Source organism: Hydra viridissima, unplaced genomic scaffold (genome assembly GCF_058129835.1).
Source record: "Hydra viridissima isolate aposymbiotic clone 2 unplaced genomic scaffold, HvirCarnegie_v1 scaffold_10, whole genome shotgun sequence".
NCBI classification, from domain to species: Eukaryota; Metazoa; Cnidaria; class Hydrozoa; order Anthoathecata; family Hydridae; genus Hydra; species Hydra viridissima.
This window is the reverse complement of record NW_028324309.1, coordinates 17,358,300-17,376,223: the sequence shown is the minus strand read 5'-3', so window position 1 is coordinate 17,376,223 and position 17,924 is coordinate 17,358,300. Positions and strand designations below refer to the sequence as shown.

General features: G+C 30.3%; 1 protein-coding gene across 2 annotated transcripts; it reads left to right on the top strand.

Moving 5' to 3' along the window:
- The first annotated feature begins 1,688 nt into the window (after positions 1-1,688).
- Positions 1,689-8,148, top strand: LOC149883418 (scavenger receptor cysteine-rich domain superfamily protein-like). Of its 2 annotated transcripts, XM_090065754.1 has the most exons (4): positions 1,689-1,851; positions 5,201-5,435; positions 5,521-5,782; positions 5,952-8,148. In XM_090065754.1, the coding sequence occupies exon 4, from the start codon at positions 6,047-6,049 to the stop codon at positions 6,701-6,703; it is 657 nt and encodes a 218-aa protein (XP_089921880.1). In that variant the 5' UTR covers positions 1,689-1,851; positions 5,201-5,435; positions 5,521-5,782; positions 5,952-6,046; the 3' UTR covers positions 6,704-8,148. The 2 variants fall into 2 exon arrangements, 1 of the variants encoding a protein (XP_089921880.1); XR_016444705.1 differs by lacking the exons at positions 5,201-5,435; positions 5,521-5,782; positions 5,952-8,148 and adding exons at positions 2,057-2,114; positions 2,209-2,316.
- Positions 8,149-17,924: the final 9,776 nt, after the last annotated feature.

The window sequence follows — 17,924 nt, the reverse complement described above, 5'->3', positions numbered from 1 at the left end:
CAATTTTTAAAGAAAAAAAGCGGGTAGTTAAGGTTAGTTTTAGTCTAACTAAATTTAGTTAGACTAATAATTCATTTAAAGACATTCACCAAAATTTATTTTTTTAAGAAATTTAAAATACCCAAGATAACTTGTGACAATTAGGTAATAAAAATATTTTGTTTGTACCTAGTAGTTGCCCCAAATTTTCTTTTATTGAATTAAATAAAAATTGGTTTGGTAGCAGAACAACTCCGTCAAAAAGAGCTGATATTTTACCCCGAAAAGATAATTAGTAATTAGCATTTTAATAATAATTTTTAAAAGAAAAACAAAATTGATAGTTGAAAAAGATATTTGTTCAATTACACAATATAGAAAAAATAAAAAACATTAATTGCCTAACTGTTTCAATCTTATTGTTGTCACTGTAAATATCTGAGTTTTTATGAGTGTAGAACGAAATAAATTAGGTATTATTACCTCAAAAAATCATTCCAGGTATTATATAAAGGGAATCCGAAAGTGCTTCTGCACGTAACACACCTTTCAAAAACATGGCAACATTTTTTGTTTGTAAATTGATTTCACATGATTTTTATAATTCATAATTCACTTTAATTGGAAATTGAAAAAATCCAGATCTGAGCCGCTTTTTATTGAAATTTAAAACAAGTACTTGATAATAACGGGGGACTAATTAGATAAGTTTTATTGCAAAATTCCAAGTGTATATGTTGCAAACCTTTCTCCAAAAAAACCTGAAAAGCTCTGAAAATCAAACCTTGAAAGAATAGGAAACAAAAAACAAAAAAAAAAATATAGGAAATAAAAAAATTTTATGATAACAAAATGGCAAACAATTTTTTTTATCTTACAAAAAACTTTTTTTTTTTAAAAAAAACAAAAAAAAAAGTTGCTTTTTTTTTCTTAAAATTTAAAAGCAATTTTTTTTTCTTCAAAAAAAAAATTCTTTTTCTTCAAAAAAAAAATTTTTTTCGTAAAAAAAAATTTCTTTTCTTAAAAAAAGTAGCAACTTTTTTTTCTTAAAAAAAGAAAGCAATTCTTTTTTCTTTAAAGAAAAGCAATATTTTTTCTTAAAAAAAAAAAAGCTTTTCTTCGGAAAACGAAGTGGTTTTTTTAAAAAAACTTTGTTCGTCTTTTTTTTCATTACAAGAAATTATCTTATAACAAAAAGTAATTACAAATTATGACTGTCACTTTCAGTTTTTGCATTCAACTGAATGCAAAAACTGAAAGTGACAGGGTTTATTACTTTTATTATGAGAACCACGTCACTTGTTAAAAAGATGTTTGCTAATGAATTTTATGAAAGTTTTTTCCATATCAAAAACTTGTGGCATAAAAATTGATGGATTTTCAGTTGAGCAAAAAAAAAGAGTGTTTCTTCTTTCCCCATCACATAAAGTAACTTTTAAAACAAGCCATTCAGCCCTAACCCTAACATGCTTTTAGGTGTGAAAGAGCTTGTTCAATGGGTTTTATTAAAATTTCTTTTGTAAATATATAAGCCGATCCTGGGAGAAAATATGAGAATTTTGTATATAAGCTGATCCTGGGAGAAAATAAGAGATTCTTGTTTATAACTTTACTCAGCGGTTTTATTTATGAAAAAGGAAACTTTTTGAATTCGAGTTTTGAGATTTGTTTTTTTTTTTTTTTGGATCACCAACATCCTTAACTTTAGATTTACAACTAAGATGTGACTTGGATTTTGCGTAAAAAGGTTGATGAATACCATCTTAGGCTCACAGCCGGAAAATGTTGAAAAAGGAGATGAAGAAAGCCGAAAATGAGGCTAAAAGTACTTTCTTTCAGTATCACAGATTACAAAGAATTTTAAAATAACAGGTAAAGACAATGATATTTTTTTTTAAAAAAAAAATGTCCAACAGGTGTTTTACTCATTAGTGTTTTTGGGAAGGTTCATTGATTTTATTGTTGTTTTTTTTTGCTTGAAAATTCTCTAAAGGTAGTCATCCAGAACTAAATATACGTCAGTCTTTGTGCATTTTACTTAAAATCGTCTTTCTTTCTTTCATTCTTTTATTCTTAGGGTAAATAATTCTTCAGTGTTTGCCAGAGAATTTTTCGTATTTGCAGTGCCAACTAAAGTAAGGAAAATATCTTTCAAATTCGTTTTGCAAATTTTATTTTATAAACTCAAAAAAAAAAGTTTTTAATTAACTAATTCTTATTCATTTTCAGATCGTTTTGTTTGGAGAATGTTTCTATGGCTAATTTTATATGCTTTCATTTTGGAATCAATTGGAGCTGTCAGTGTATAAATAATAAGCTAAACACGCTGTAAAAATATCCAATGAACTTCTTAGATCCCCGTTCCCCCACCCCATACACCCCCCATTTCTTGCTTCATTCATTTAAAGATTTCAAAAGGGAAACATAAATAGCAAGTGAAAAGTTAAAAACCTGAATTTTTAAGTTAGATTAGTTATCGCTTAATTTCACTTTAAAAAACTTTGAAAGTTTTTGTCCGCCTTTAAATTTTTTTTTTATCTTGGGATTTATTCAGTTTGTTTATTAGAAAAAAAAAAAGCACTTTTCCAGCTTTTATCACTATGCAATTGTAAACATTGTTTCATCAATAGAAATGAAACGACGATTGGAATCCTTTTTTTATTTTTGCAAATGTATTAGAAAAACTAGAGAAACAAACACATTTTTGATATCAAATTCGATACCATCTTGCACAATTTTTTATCTTTAAATCTTCATGCAGAATCTAACCCGACTTTTGGCGAAAGCAGTTAAAGATACGAGCCTAAGTCTCAGGTTAAAAATCAAAGCTTGCGTTTGCAGTCAAAAAGTCTTTTGTTTGTTAAAATTTCTAATGAAATGCTCAAGTTGAATAAAAAACAAAGAGATGTTGCAAAAATAATTCAAAATACGATTTTTTTTCTTCATGTTTGTATTATAACACAAAATAACAGTCTGTCATTTACACTTTTTGAAATCCGTTAAACTTCGAAAAAAAAAAAAAAGAATTAAAAAATTATGAAAGCATAAACAAATAAATGTTAAGGTCTTAGCATATCTTTTGTATATTCTGTATTTCTGTAAAGTTATTCTTTTCTATACTTCAAGTTTTTATCATTTAGAAATTAGAAACTAGAAGAGAAGATATTACTAGCATATACCAAACTAGTTATCACTTAACTTCACTTTAAAGCCCTTGAACCTAAAACTAGGTAGCCTCTCATTGATTGTGATTTTTTCCAAATCTGAGGGATAGAGAAGGAGTGTAGAAGAATAGAAGGGAAAAGTATAATAGTATTAGTATGGTCCCATACAAAGTTCACTTTAAAACAAAGCTCATAGAAAGTGAAGTAAAAGTCATTGAGCTTAAAACCTGTACGAAATCGCGCGAAGTTCGTTTGTTTTGCTTTTAGTGCGCATTCGTTTTAGTTACTCAAACTATTTCAAAAACAGTTAATATTTTAGGAAACGAATTTGAAAGCCGTTAGAAAGTTTGAACAATTTTGAAACACGCCATTTTAGAATTTATTCAACTTTTTACGATTTAGAAAACCGCAAAAATATACTTTATTCGAAATAATACGATTTTGAAAACCGTCCAATTAAATTTTATACAATTTTTAACGATTTTGAAACACGTTCACACACACCACTTTTAGCGACGTCAAAGCTTCGACTTCAAAACACGTCGATCTCGATTGTTTTAACTCTATTTTTACTTGAAAGGTGGGGGAGAGCTATCGAAATTTGTGAGGCACCAGTTTTTAGATTTACAAATTATTACATAAAAGTATGGGAAAAAAAATAGTTGTTACAGTCGTAAAAACTCTTTTAACAAATAGAGTTTTTAACAAATAGAGTTTTTGTGACGATGATTGTATCCTCTTCGTCTTTATATTAAAAAAAAAAAAAAAGATCGCAGTAGACTTCAGTTGTTCAAAAACAAGAGATGCAGATTGTGTATTACTTTGAAAAATGGAAACTTATAAGAAAAAACTTAATTTTAATTTGTGAACAAAATTTCGTAAAGCTTCGAAATGCTGTGCTTAACTTTATACATTAGTTACTAGAAGCTGTTGTTTGTTATTTTATAAATTTTATACTTGCTGCTGCTGCGTCTCTGTATGAAAGTTCCTTATTCTCATTAATCTATTAGACTTTTACATTTTTTATTATTATACAAATATAAAAGGCAATTTGTACAAAGAGTTGATAAGTATGTCAAAACCTATGGTCATGCAAAGTCGAAGCACAGATGTTAACATGTGATATATTCTATACTATATTATGCATTAATGAAATATAAATGGGAAAAATGCTTCTCCAACAAGCTATCAAATATTCTTCCAAAGCGAAACAAGTTAAAGGTGATTTATTTAACTACTGGTCTTCAGCTTCAAAAACATCTACGATCTCTAATCTCAAAGAGATCGAATCAAATCTAATTAATTGCACTGAACCGAATGCTCATTCCGATGTGAAGCCTTTGGAAGTTGACATCAAAGAGACGAAGAATCTCAATTGATCACGTCAAGTACTAAAGACTCAAGTTAACAGACTTATTGAAAGTAGAAGCAAACTTGATAAACGGAGATTTGGTTGGTTTGGTGAGAAAAGAGAATGTGAACAGTTAACAACTACCAAGAAAAAAGAGCTTACGGAAAAAAAAAATAAAAATAGAGGGAGGGAAAACTTAAATGGACTATTTGATTCAAAGCCAGCTACTCGAAAGACTGTTCGTCTCCAAGTAAGTAGTGATCATCCACGAATTGAGGAGGATCAAATTATTTTACTAAAAACATGGGAAAGTACAGAAAAAAGTTCAGTAAACTGCAAAACAAAAGGGTGGTATAGTACAGAACAAAAATAGGAAGGCATTGGTATGCTAATTGCATCTCTCAAAGCTGTTTTCATTTAAATGCTTTCAATATATTCTTGTTTTATTTATTTTTTCACATTTATTTCATCTTTTTTATATATTATGTTACATTTGCGTCTTTTTATTTGTTTCTTCTTGCGCAAATTTCATACGAACACTTTTGACACGCTTAATTAGACCTCCAAATCCAATAAAAAAACTTATACACAAAAATGTCTTAAACTTCTTGGTCTCCCATTTATTTACATTTTTATAGATTGCTCATGAACTTTTTATGTCCTCAATGTCGTCAAACGTCATTCAACAAATTTACCATTTATTTAGTATTCGGAAAAGACAGTCGAGGAAATAGTGTTCACTACTGAACATGCCCAATCGTTCTTGCGTAAAAGCGAAAAAGCTTCAAGCACTTTTGCAGATGAATGTTATACGGAAATAGCATGCACGTTTGAAGAGAGAGCGGAATTAGCGGAGACATCGAGTTGGCCAGAAGTACATAAAGATATTTGTGAGGTCATTTATCATCATTTCATCAATGCAATCGATTGATCGTTCTCTGGTACTAACATAAGAATGCGTATTCTACATCTATTTTTTTTTATTGTAAAATATTGGGATTACATTACGTTCCTCTTCGAATTTAGAAATGAAGAAGACTGCACCTGCATTAGAAGTGACGGCCAGACAAGTTACAAATGTGAATCAGATTTGGTGGGACATGAATATTGTCTCAATCTATCCTAGGATAACGAAGTTTATTGTAGTCGAGATCGCTTTTGCAAACCCGCTGATAAAAAATGCAACTCTGACAATTATTGTGGAGATTGGTACGATGAAAAAGATTGCACCCTACTTGATAAATATTCAGAAATAAAAAAAAAACAGTTTTAAAAGTTGACGGAAAAAGTACGCGTTGTTCATTTTAACTTTAACTTATTTTGTTTCGAGTTAATTTAAAACTTTTTAAGTTATAAATAAGAATTAAAAAAACTTCATTTTTTGAAAGTAAAACTTTTATTTAAAAAGTTTAATGGAGTTTGCATTTTTTAAACTTATTAAAATTGTCAAATTTTAGACTAGACGTTTTTTGGTGATGTTAATATATAATATCGGCCTATATGTCAAGAAAAGCTGCGAGGGACGGAGTTCGCTCGTGTATTTTGCAAATCAATGGGATTTAAAGATGCTTTTTCTATCTTTCATTTAAAAAGCGCCTTTGGAACAGCTGAAACTAACTACATCATGTCAGAAGTAGAGTGTAAAGGGAGCGAAACTTATTTCGGTTCGTGTCCTCATAAAACGCGCCATAATTGTAAGCAATACGAGGCCGTTGGTGTCTCATGCATTGATCCAAAATCTATCGAGCTTAAAGGAGGAGAGAGCAAGTACGAAGGAAAGGTTTATTTGATTGGTTTTCCTTTAATCGCAACTCATCCTGATACTGCATCATCAATACGGACTATAGAAGAGGCAAAGGTTGTTTGTACCCAATTATTTGGAGAGGAGTTTGGCAGAAAAGAGGAGGACGGTGTTCCAGTATTTTCTCATGAATTTGAAGAGGATGCTCTGGAAACTGCGGATTCATGTTTAGCAGTTGATTGTAAAGGCAATGAAACCCTTTTGACTAAATGCAACGTATCTTTTAGTCAAGAATGCAATTACATTCGAACTGCTGGTGTTAAATGTGCAAAATGTATTCCGAGAAACTTACTAACTTTATTAAATGGTTTATCTATGGAAGGAAAAAACTCAGATATAGTTGACTCGGTTAATGAGGCACTGCTCAATCTCAAGAATGCAGAGATTGGGTTGATTGCCAAGAGCTAAACCCTCAGTATCGAGAGTATTGTTTGGTTAAATCGTTTTTGCAAGACACGCTCAACCATCTTAATTCAAGTAGTAAGGGAGATAAAATCAATATTAAGACTACCATAAATCATTTGGAAATGCTCAAAAACAACTTTTTGAGTCAAAAGTTTTCTGAAATTCAGTTAGAAGTTGAAACTTTAGGCGAAGAAATAACATCGGCTCTCGGGGAATACTTTGGAACTTTGGCTGAGTATGACGAAAAATCTAACACAGACCTTGATTCCGCATACGATAGTTGGACTAAGTCAAATACGCTTCTTGAAGAAAAACAATACGTTCGGTCAAATCAACTTAAGGAAGTTTTTACTTTTGCATTTGAAGTTACTACCTTAATTATTTTGTTTGATTTTTGTCAAAAAGTTTTAATTAAAAGTTTGCAACAACGGCAATTTCTTGGTTTATAAACGGAGCTGATAATTTCCTTGAATTTGAAAGTCGACTAAACGAAGTTATGAAGGAAGCTAATGTTATTGCAAAACTTGCTTTTATAAAAAATGACTTTTTACCCAAATTAACAACTTGCAGTGACTCAATTGCACAAAAAGTAAGTTTAAACGCTGAATTTTTTGCGCATACTTAACAGAGATGATTCGAAGCCTTTTACGCGAGAAGATTCAGACGCGTTCCTAAAAAGTTATAATGAATTCGACGAAGCCATTGTTAAACATGAAATTCAAGGTTATTCATTTGGATGAATTGATTGTGACAAGTTGTGATATTATCGAAAATCCCGATACAACGGAAGGTGTAGCTCTAACACTTCTTCCCGCTGCCAAAGGTGCTTGCCCTGGAGTTGTAAGAGAAAATGATCTTTTTCGCATCCCTGCACAACTCTCTCTCGGTAAAAAAGCTCTTCTAAACTGATCATGCCTCAACCAGATGAAAACTTTTATTTATTTGCACGGGCGACCTTTTGCTACAAAGGACAAACGAAGAAAAATCCTAAAAAAAAAACAAAAGAATTTCTTCCTGGTCATGAAAATTGTTGCCAAGACGAAAATATGTTCTACAATCACATGACCCGACAATGCTCAAAATGTGCAAATGCTTCCGAACCTCGTCTATATGACTATTACTGTGAAAAATGTCCTCGTGGTTACGAAAAAAGTCCGCACATGTTTGGATGCAAGGCTTGTGCATCTGGTTATTTCAAAGCAGAGGATGGGCCAGGCGAATGCAAACAGTGTCCACCAAACACCGTTGCTCCACTTGAAGGTTCTTATAGTTGTATACCTGAAACGACGAGTAAAAAGGCGAAAGACGAAATGTAGAGGGAAAAGAAAGTGTTGATAATTTTATTTTCACACCATTCTGATACTGTGATTATTTTTGAATAACGTTATCGATATTGTTGTTTATCTGTTAATTTACGAGAAAGTAGAAAGTAAAAAAAAAAAAAAAAATTGGATAAAAATGTCATAGATTTTTTAAGTAAGACTTTCAACAATAGTTTTGTTCGATCATAACACAATTCAAAATCATTATTTTTACGTTTTGCTTCTTCGAATTTATACAATCATACTTTTTAGCGTGCTAAAATGTGTAAAGATTTTCTGAGGTGTATTGATAAGCCTTGTAACTTTGGGTTTGAAAGTCTGTTTTTATATTAAATAAGGTGCCGTGGTGATTAAAAGTAAATGATAAAAAAGTCCGAAATGTTTGTCAAAATAACAGGTTATCTAATATATTGTATTTAGGTGTCCAGGACCCATGGAAAACTTTATCAAAATAACATGATATCTTACATAATGAATTTAGGTGTTCAGGACACATGGAAAACTTTAAAATCAGTTAAATTACTTATCCCTTTCAATTTGGGCTCATAGAAAACCCACGTATCAAAACTATTTTTTTCTAAACGGTTGTTCATACATAATCGCGAGGTTAGAATTACTTTGTTCCATCTCCCATTTTAAACATTAGGAGAATTTGAGCTATTAATTTTATTAAAGTAATGGTTACTTTTAAAATACACTTCGTTTTTTAATTCTTTTTCTAAATAGTTTCCTTAAATATAACATAAAAGCAAAAGCAATTCCAGAAGTCCTTAAAGAATGGAAGAAAAGTTTTTTTCAGTATTTTCGCAATGCTAATGTTGGAAGGACAAGAACATCAAGTCTATTTGAGTAACTGTTTGAGAAATTGAAACAGAACTGGAATGAAATGAATAAGAAAGAGTTTAAGTAACCCAGAACTTAAAAGATATAAAGAAGAGCCAGGGTCTTTTTTCTCAATCAAAGTAAGTGGTACCATGTATCTTTAGATATTTAAAATATAAGTATTGAACGAAGTTTTTAAATTCAATTCCAGGCTTTTGAAGCTCTGTTATTTTTCTAAACTACCCTCGATGATCATTTCTTTTTTTGAGGAGATTATAAATACCGTGCTAAGCTCAGTACTTTTTAAATGGCGGATCATTTGCCACCTTCAAATTGCAAACGCCAGAAGCTATTTATTATTTAACGCTTTAATTTCTACTTCCACAAATTCCAACCATAGCACCTGATATGGTGTTTACTATCGATTAAACATTTTTTTTATCAAGTAAGTAGTTTTTTTTAAACATATGGGTGGGTTTATTTCAGTATTCGATACAACTTGGTTTGTTAAAGCAAACTTGGCGGGTATTACTCCATCTCAGGACCTACAAGTCATTGATAATAGGATTCAGTACAGATAGAAGCCATGATTTTGCTAAGACATGTTTCAATTCTGGTATTTGACTAAAAGATTTGTTGGACTGTCTTATCAACAAGGACTTTCTTGAAGTTTTCGATTATTCTCTGCAGTTTTACAGAACTCCAGAGACAACATATTCATAGAAAGTAGGTAAAGCAATGCCACAAATTGTAGTAAATGATCACCAAACCTCTCTCTGAACTTTTATGATTAGAGAGTTAGTTTTTATTTGACAACGGAAGCTAATCATACTTGGATTGGAATGGGTTGAAATAAACCCTTCAAATTGGGAGCTCCTTCATGGATATCTGAAATACAAAAAAATTTAATCATCTTTCAATGTGCTCTTAATCGTTTTAGAGTCTTTTAGGCACGAAAGTGACAAGCAGGCAAATTTTTTAGCTATTGCAAGCCATATACAAAATATCAAAGCGAAGATAAAATCTAGTTTTAAACAGAGAAGTGGATAACATCAAAACAGAGAAATAATAAAATTGCTTTTGTTTTAGTTTTACACAATTTTGCCGTAAGTTATAAAATGTTTCCGCTAACGTTAAGTAATTTGTAATTAATAATTAAAAAAACATTTTGAGGAAAGTTATATTTCATATATAAGTCCCAAGTGGAGGGCTTAGCACTTTACCGATAGTGTGAAGTTTTCCATGGGTCGTGCTAAAACCTAAATTGATTATTTAAAATATCATGGTTTTTTTGCAGAAGTTTTCAGACTTCTCTTTCAGAGACCTAAATTACTACGGCATCTTATTTTACATATAAAAACAAACGACTTTCAAACCCAAAGTAAGAGGCTCAGCAATACACCAGTCAATTAAAAATCGACTGATTGTCGATTAGTTGTAACTAAACAAAATTGTTTGGAAAAGATATTCCAACTAAGCTTATACGTAAAAACGGTAAACTATGCGTAAAAAAGGTATAAGAGGCTGTAAAGTCTAGTAATAACAGAATATTTTGGGCCTATTTTTATAAAATAAAAAGTTTGCTCGATTCCCCCAAAGTGCATCATCAAGTCGCCAAACAGAAATAGACAATTTTACTGAAACCATAAACTTATGATGCTTAAGTAAATCCTTAGGTTGAAGGCTGGTTTACTGGTTGCTCTTGAAAGCCTAGACAAACTAGATCTTCAAAAAGAAACTTCAATGACCTTACAGCGCGTGACTCTCAACTTGCAGTAGTATCCTCAGAGTATCTACGGAGCTTCACGGAAGATTTTGAGAAAAGTCTACCTAATAATGGCAAAGAAGTGAAATGCTTTAATGTGAGTTCAAATCTGTACCCATATTTTAGAGCATATACACTCAAAAATATAGCAAAAGTTAAAGAAGGGAGGGAAGCTACCATCAAAATACTGGTTGACAATCACCTAACCACAATCCAGTTCTATGAACCATTGGATAATAATCACTCTTCGCACATCAATGATCTTGATGAAACTATGAATCTAGTGGGCCTTAAGTTTTTGAAAGACAGGAGGCAGATTTCAGCGCTGCGCCCCTTTAACTTTACAGTCAATCAAAGTTCAAGCCACCCTTGATGCTTGAATGTGAAAAATATCAGACAATTGTCTTACCTGAAAGGGATGTGTATGCTTTGAAATGGTGGAAGCAAAATGAATTACCTTTGCTAGCTAGTCTAACTAGAAGTTACTTGGCTATACCTCTGACTTCTGCTTCAAAGCAAAAAGAATGTTTTCAGTAGGAGATAGGACAGTTTTTAGACATAATGTAAAACCGGAAAACATTAACATGTTAGTTTCTGTAAGTTACACAACGGTTCCTTCACAACCTCAAAGATTCGCAGAAAAGTTGTGAAGATCTGACAACATGGAAAGTCTAAAACTAAGTTTAGCTAAAACAATTCTGCTCTACATGATTTTTGATAAAACCCTCTCCAAATCATAGAATTTTTCAGAAAGATTAAAAGAAATGCAAATTCCGTATCTCCAACTTTATTGAGGAATAGCAAAACGGAGAAAAAGTTTTACAAGATGGGCTGTTTCCCTTGCTCCTTCTTCGGATCACTTCATTATACAGGTACCGGTGTTCAATTTGTTGTCTTGAAATAGAGGTTTAAATTGAAGATGGAGAAAACTTTCGATTTTGTTAAAAGTAACCAACAAAGTGAAATTTCTAGCTTTGGACATTCCCGTCGAAAGCAATAATGAAATACATTCTTTGATAAAAGGAATATGTTCATTTAGATAAATTATTTTCATAATTTTCTGGTTTCAAAGTTTGATAGCAGCTAATGTCTTGAATCTTCTTCTTCAATCCACTCAACTCAATCCTGGTTGAATTCTCTCCTCTTGAACTTAATTTTGAAGGACGCAACAGCAGTTGAAAAGATCTAATTATTCGATGGAATCATTATTTTCTTAGAACGCGAAAAGGAAGATCTGCCATGAAAGAAAATCTTCCATAAAGAAGCTGGTGGCAACAACCGCGAGAAAATATTAATAGCTTTGAAAGTGATGAAATCAATGTCGCACCAGACCACATGAAAGTGGAATGCAAGAAGTTTTCCCTCCTTAAAAGTTTGATGAAAATCTCTAACAGAAGAAGAATTACGTTTAAAAACCAAGCATCAAAGCAAACGTTAAAAAAAAATACTCCGAGAAACGGCGAACTCTTTTTTAACATAAAACAAACCAAACTTTAGTAATTTTTTTTGTACATAAATTTTTAATGTAATATTTTGTTTACAAAACAATAATCAATAATATGTCTTAAGCGATAATGTTCTAATCATGGAGATGTGTTAAAGCGATAATGCTCTAATCATTCTAATCAAAACGATAATTTTCTAATCATTCTATATTAAAACGATAATGCACTAATCGGGTCTAAAGCGAGAAACGATAATGTTCTAATCGGGTCTAATGTTCAGAACCTTTTCGACAAATATGACCTGTAAGAAAAAAGTGTTTGAATGAACTCGCATTGAATATTTAAAAATAATCTTAAACCCATAAGTGTTTGTGCGTATACATTTGCTTGATAACGTTTAAAAAATATTTCTATTTTTAAACATAATTTAAATGAAAAAATGTATTCAACAAAAAGATAAATATTAAGATATAATTTTGAATAAAATTATTAATTAGTAGTATTGATCTTTACATTTTATAAACTTTTGGAAAAGTTCGTCATTTTGAAGCACAACCAACACAAAAAAAGTTAAAGGAATAAGCAATACTTTAACAAATTGCAAATTACTTCTCCTAGTCTGTTAAATAATAAAATTGGACCCGATTAACTATTACGACCACTACCCCGATTTTTTAACATTATCCTTAAAGCAATAGCATCACAGCTTAAGGACAACGCAACTGTATACAAGTTTGACAACTAAGAACGCATAATTTAATAGCCATATTGAAAAAGAAATTGTTCTCTCTTAAAATAAGACGTCTTCATATTTCAAAATATTAAATTTTGAAAAAGTTAATACCCCAGCCCACACACCCCTTTCCTTTCTTTCCAAAGATTTAGCTATGTCATTTTAGAAATTTATTTTAAGATTTTTGCGTGAAAAACAGGAGTTTTCTTAAAACATAAGTTACATTCTGTTAATACTTGGTCCTTTTATAATTTAGTATTTATTTTTATCGCTGATTTATCATAACTAATAATAATAATAATAATAATAACAAAAATAATAATAATAATGATAATAATAATAATGATAATAATAATAATGATAATAATAATAGTAATAATAAAAATAATAATAAAAATAATAATAATAATAATAATAGTAATAATAATAATAGTAATAATAATAATAATAATAATAATAATAATAATAATAATAATAATAATAATAATAATAATAATAATAATAATAATAATAATAATAATAATAATAATAATAATAATAATAATAATAATAATAATAATAATGATAATAATACTAATAATAGTAATAATAATAATAGTAATAATAATAATAATAATAATAATAATAATAATAATAATAATAATAATAATATAATAATAATAATAATAAAAATAATAATAATAATAATAATAATAATAATAATAATAATAATAATAATAATAATAAAGATACTTAAGGAGGAGTAGGAGAAGGACAGAAAGAGAAGAAGACGAAGTTTTAAAGTTAAGTAAAAGAGAGGTTTTTTAAAAAAGCTTTTTTTAAGAAGAGTTTTAAAGAGAGAAGGAGAGTTTGTCATTAAATAAGATATGGATAAGCAAGATCTTTTTTAAGTGAACAAAACAGAAAAGGAAGAAATTTTTGATAGTTTGAAGAAGTAAAGAATTATATAGAAGTAAGAAGAAATTTTAGTTAAAGAACAATAAAGAAAAGTTTTTGCCCTTTCAAATAAAGAAGAAGAGATATTCGTGTAAAATCGATAAAAGTGTTATTGAAAACTCCAAAAATTGTAAGAGACTATGTATTTATGAGATTATGTATTTAAGAGATTATTTATTTACTTGTATTTTATAAACGTAATTGATAAAAGAATTCCAATCATTACACCCTATTAGAACATTTATTGAGAAATATTGTAAAATAGAAAAAAACTGAGGACGGTAAACACAACATTTACTCTCAAACGACTAAATCTTGTCCAATTCTAACCAAACTATCCCCATTCCTCTAACTATCCCCAATCCTCGCCCTTTCCTAACCAAACTATCCCCAAACCTCGCCCTTTCCTAACCAAGCGATACCCGAAATCTCAACCTTTATCATAATCTCTAAACTCTTCTTCAAAATTCTTCAAAATCATTTAAATCTAAATAAAAAAACACTGCCCTCACATTATACAAGAAGAAGTCCTTTTTCAACCCTCTCACATTAAACATCCTTTCGTGTATTCAATAAGAAATCCTTCGTAACTCTATTTTTTAGCTCTATTATAGTTCTCCGTTTTACCTTTTTCGTTGCTACTTATCATTTATTTACTTAACAGGTAAACAAGTCTCATCGTGTACATCTTTTTTTAATCGCTGTTTTTAATTTTTTCTTCATTACGTTTTATCGTGTTATTGTTTATTCATATGACAGGGAGAATAAGTCTCTGTATGTACGTCTTTTCGCTGTTTTTAACTATTCTCCCTCCTCACAGTTTTCGGGTGAGTTGCTGTCGTTGTTTTCGTACTGTTGCTTTCGTTGTTGGATCGAATATATTTTATATGACAGGTAAACGAACAAGATTTCAATCACATCTTTAAGAACAGAAGCTATAGTATGGCTTCAAAATGTTTCTATATACACAAATTAGTATTTTTAAATCAGATTTTATTTCTTTTCCGTTTTTGGCTAAATTGCTATTTTCCTAGCAGGCTAAATTTGCACAAACTTTCCAACACCCGTCCTGAGTTGTATATAAGATATTTTTGTTCTAAGAAGATGCACTTTGCTAGCATTTTGCTGTTTTAGCATTTTAAGTATTTTTTGTTACTTTCATTTTTATTATGATATTAAAAAGGCACCGCAAAACAACAGTCCATTTTTTCTTCAAACGCTGCTTGTCTAAGTGCATAGAATTTCGGAATGTTGTCTCTCTAAGCAGTATTCTAGCGCCAGTAAATCCTTGTGCATTTAAGTCTTTTTTAAGTCATTGAGAGTAACTTAGAAATGCATCAAATTTTAGAAAGAACATTAGCGGAAAAATGATAGAAGAATCGCAATGGAATGTGAAGTAAGCGAAGGTCATTTTTAAGAGCTTTAATGTTAAAAACCATTCAATGTACAGCTAGAAAATTTCAATTGAAATTATTGAAATTGATAATGCTGAAAATGCTAATATATATCAAGCCTCACATTACAATACATTGTATAGTTCAAACATCACCACGCCATGCATCGTATAGATTAGATATCGTTACGGTGATTCTTTAATAGTGAATAAAGACCATTTATTTGTTTTCATTAAAAATGAAAACATTTCTTTTATATTACTTTCCTATCGTGACGTCCGAGTGTAATGTTCCACTAGCTGGGTCATATGTAACATCTGAGTCTTTTGTGGCAGTATACCGAGATCTTGTTCCATTATTGAAACTTATAAAGTATGTTTTGGACGTAAGTATTTCTTAGAAATGCTTCTTTAATTGTGTAATGAAAACAAAGTAAAGCTTTATTGTTAAAATGTAATTTTCTATTCATTTAAGCAGAATGAAGTCTAAAGAAATAGGAATCAATGAGCCGATTTGTTACAATTACTACGCTGAAACTAATCTTGTAACGAGGTTTACATCCCATAAGGGAAATAGAATAATTATCATTAAATGAATAATCGAAGCTTTACTCTCTACAATTTTCTTTTTGGTTTTCATTTTTGATGCTTGGATTTGAAAACTTGTTTTTTTTAAAGTCGTTTTTTTTCTAATTTTCCAACAAACTATTTTTTTCACCTAAAATTTTGCCTTAGGAAGAAGATGAGTTTCTTCAAAAGATCTTCAGTAATTTCGGCATATCATTGATTTATGGGGATTTTGGGATTCCACTTCTCACATGGATTTTAAGGAGTCTGGGTGGAAATTCCTTAGCAGCTTTTAAAGAATGAAATGGCAGACGTTCAAACAACAGCCTTTTATCAAAGAGGACCGCTAAGAAGGTAGAGAGAGAGAGGGAGGGGGAAGGGTTACTTAAGTACTTTCCCTTAGGTATCACAAGAAAGACGCATAAGGTACATCCCCACCCCCACTCCTACCTCTACCTTAAAAGAAAATGTGATTAATAATAAATGAGCAACACTGAGAAAATACTTGATAAAAATTCAAAGCAAAATTCACAAAATCAAATTTAAGGAGTTTCCGACATTTTTTTTTTTTTTGAACTCGTTCGTTTAAAGTTTGTTTTAGTATGCAAACAAGAACCAATAAAAATGCACGTTTTTTATTGGTTCGCTTGCTTAAAATAAACAAAGAATGCTGTAAAAAAATTTTTTTTTTGCACGCTTTTTTAATTAAATTATTTGCTAAGCGATTAATTTTTAAATAAATTATAAATCTTATCTAGATAGATTGTCGATGGTCTAATTATGTAACTAATTTTCATTTACTTTTATTTACACTTTGCAAGCATGTGCTCAACGGTTTTTTTTGTTTGTTTTTCGGCCAACAACATTTTCTTTTGAGGGATTTTTCAATGGTGAGAGCCGAAATCTCTAACAGAAAAACAAAATGTAAAAGACAAGAAGTTTGTTAAGCATTACCCAGCAGACTTGGTAACACAGAATTTCTGCGTCTAAAAGCAAGAATTCAACAAGTAGGCTATCATCAAGGACTATCTGCGTTCGACAATGGGCCCGGAGCAAATGTGCTATATGGTGATTTTTCCATTGAAGCTGATTTTATCTGAAGTCTTTTCATATTTTAACAGTAAGCGTATTTGTGGAATAAGGTTCAACGTTTATACGATTTTTTTTTTTACAAGTCACTTAGAGTTGGGCTGTGTTTTTCTATCAAAAAAAATATGCAATTTAGTCTGAGATACTTCTTTGGTTTTTATTGTTTGAAGTAGAAGAAGGCACACATTAAATTTTCAGACCGAGACATCACAAAAACTCTCTTTAGTCTTGCACGAAAAACTTGCCATTATATTGCAGTTGATAAATGCCAGTTTAACAAGACCAAATAAAAGTCATTTTTTTCTCATCAAAATTTTTTGCTGCAACATCAGACAACTTGATGCTGCAAAAAAAGAAAGAAACCTTTTGTATAACACTTTTAGTTGGTTTATCCGTACAAATGGTTAACCTTCAGTTATAATTTTGGATCCTTGTGTAAAAAAGCTCGAGCTAGAAATGTGTCCGAATCTTTCTCACCGCCAATCCATCATGACAGCCGAGTATTTATTTTTCTTTTGATATGGTACCCCCTGGTCTTTTTAAAAGGTCTCTTGTGATTTTTTTTTGAAGTATCACATTTTAAAAAACGAGTTCATAAAAATTTCTTTCATTTAATAGCAAAGTTAAATGTCATATTAATTTGGTTGTCATTTGTTATACTTAACAAAATGACACTCGCTTTTTTGAAATATCATGCAATATTTAAAAAAAAATTTCTGTCAAACTTAAATTGCAAAAAAATTATAAATTTACTTGCTTGAACAAAAAGTCTGATTGTAAACACGTGTCTTAATTAAACTTTTTTTTTTTTTTTTATCAGGAAAGGTCCAATATGGCTGTCTATTTTGACAGTAAACGAGTCACTATGTTTTCTATTTTTCAATATATCGAGTAATGATGTTGGTGGACATCAAGGTGCTACATTAATACAGTTACATTCGCCCCTCTGAAACTAATGTAACACCACTAGCCTCAGCTGTGTCCAGTTCTTGTAGTGTATTGAAAGTTGGGAGCTGCCTGAGGAAACAAATAACTTTTTTAAACCTTAAGATGTCTGGAGTTAGAAAATATAAGATACCAAAAAAAACCGCTAAAAACAAGTTTTAAAAAGCTAATGCAGGAAAATTATTCAGAACTAAAGCAAAAGGTGTA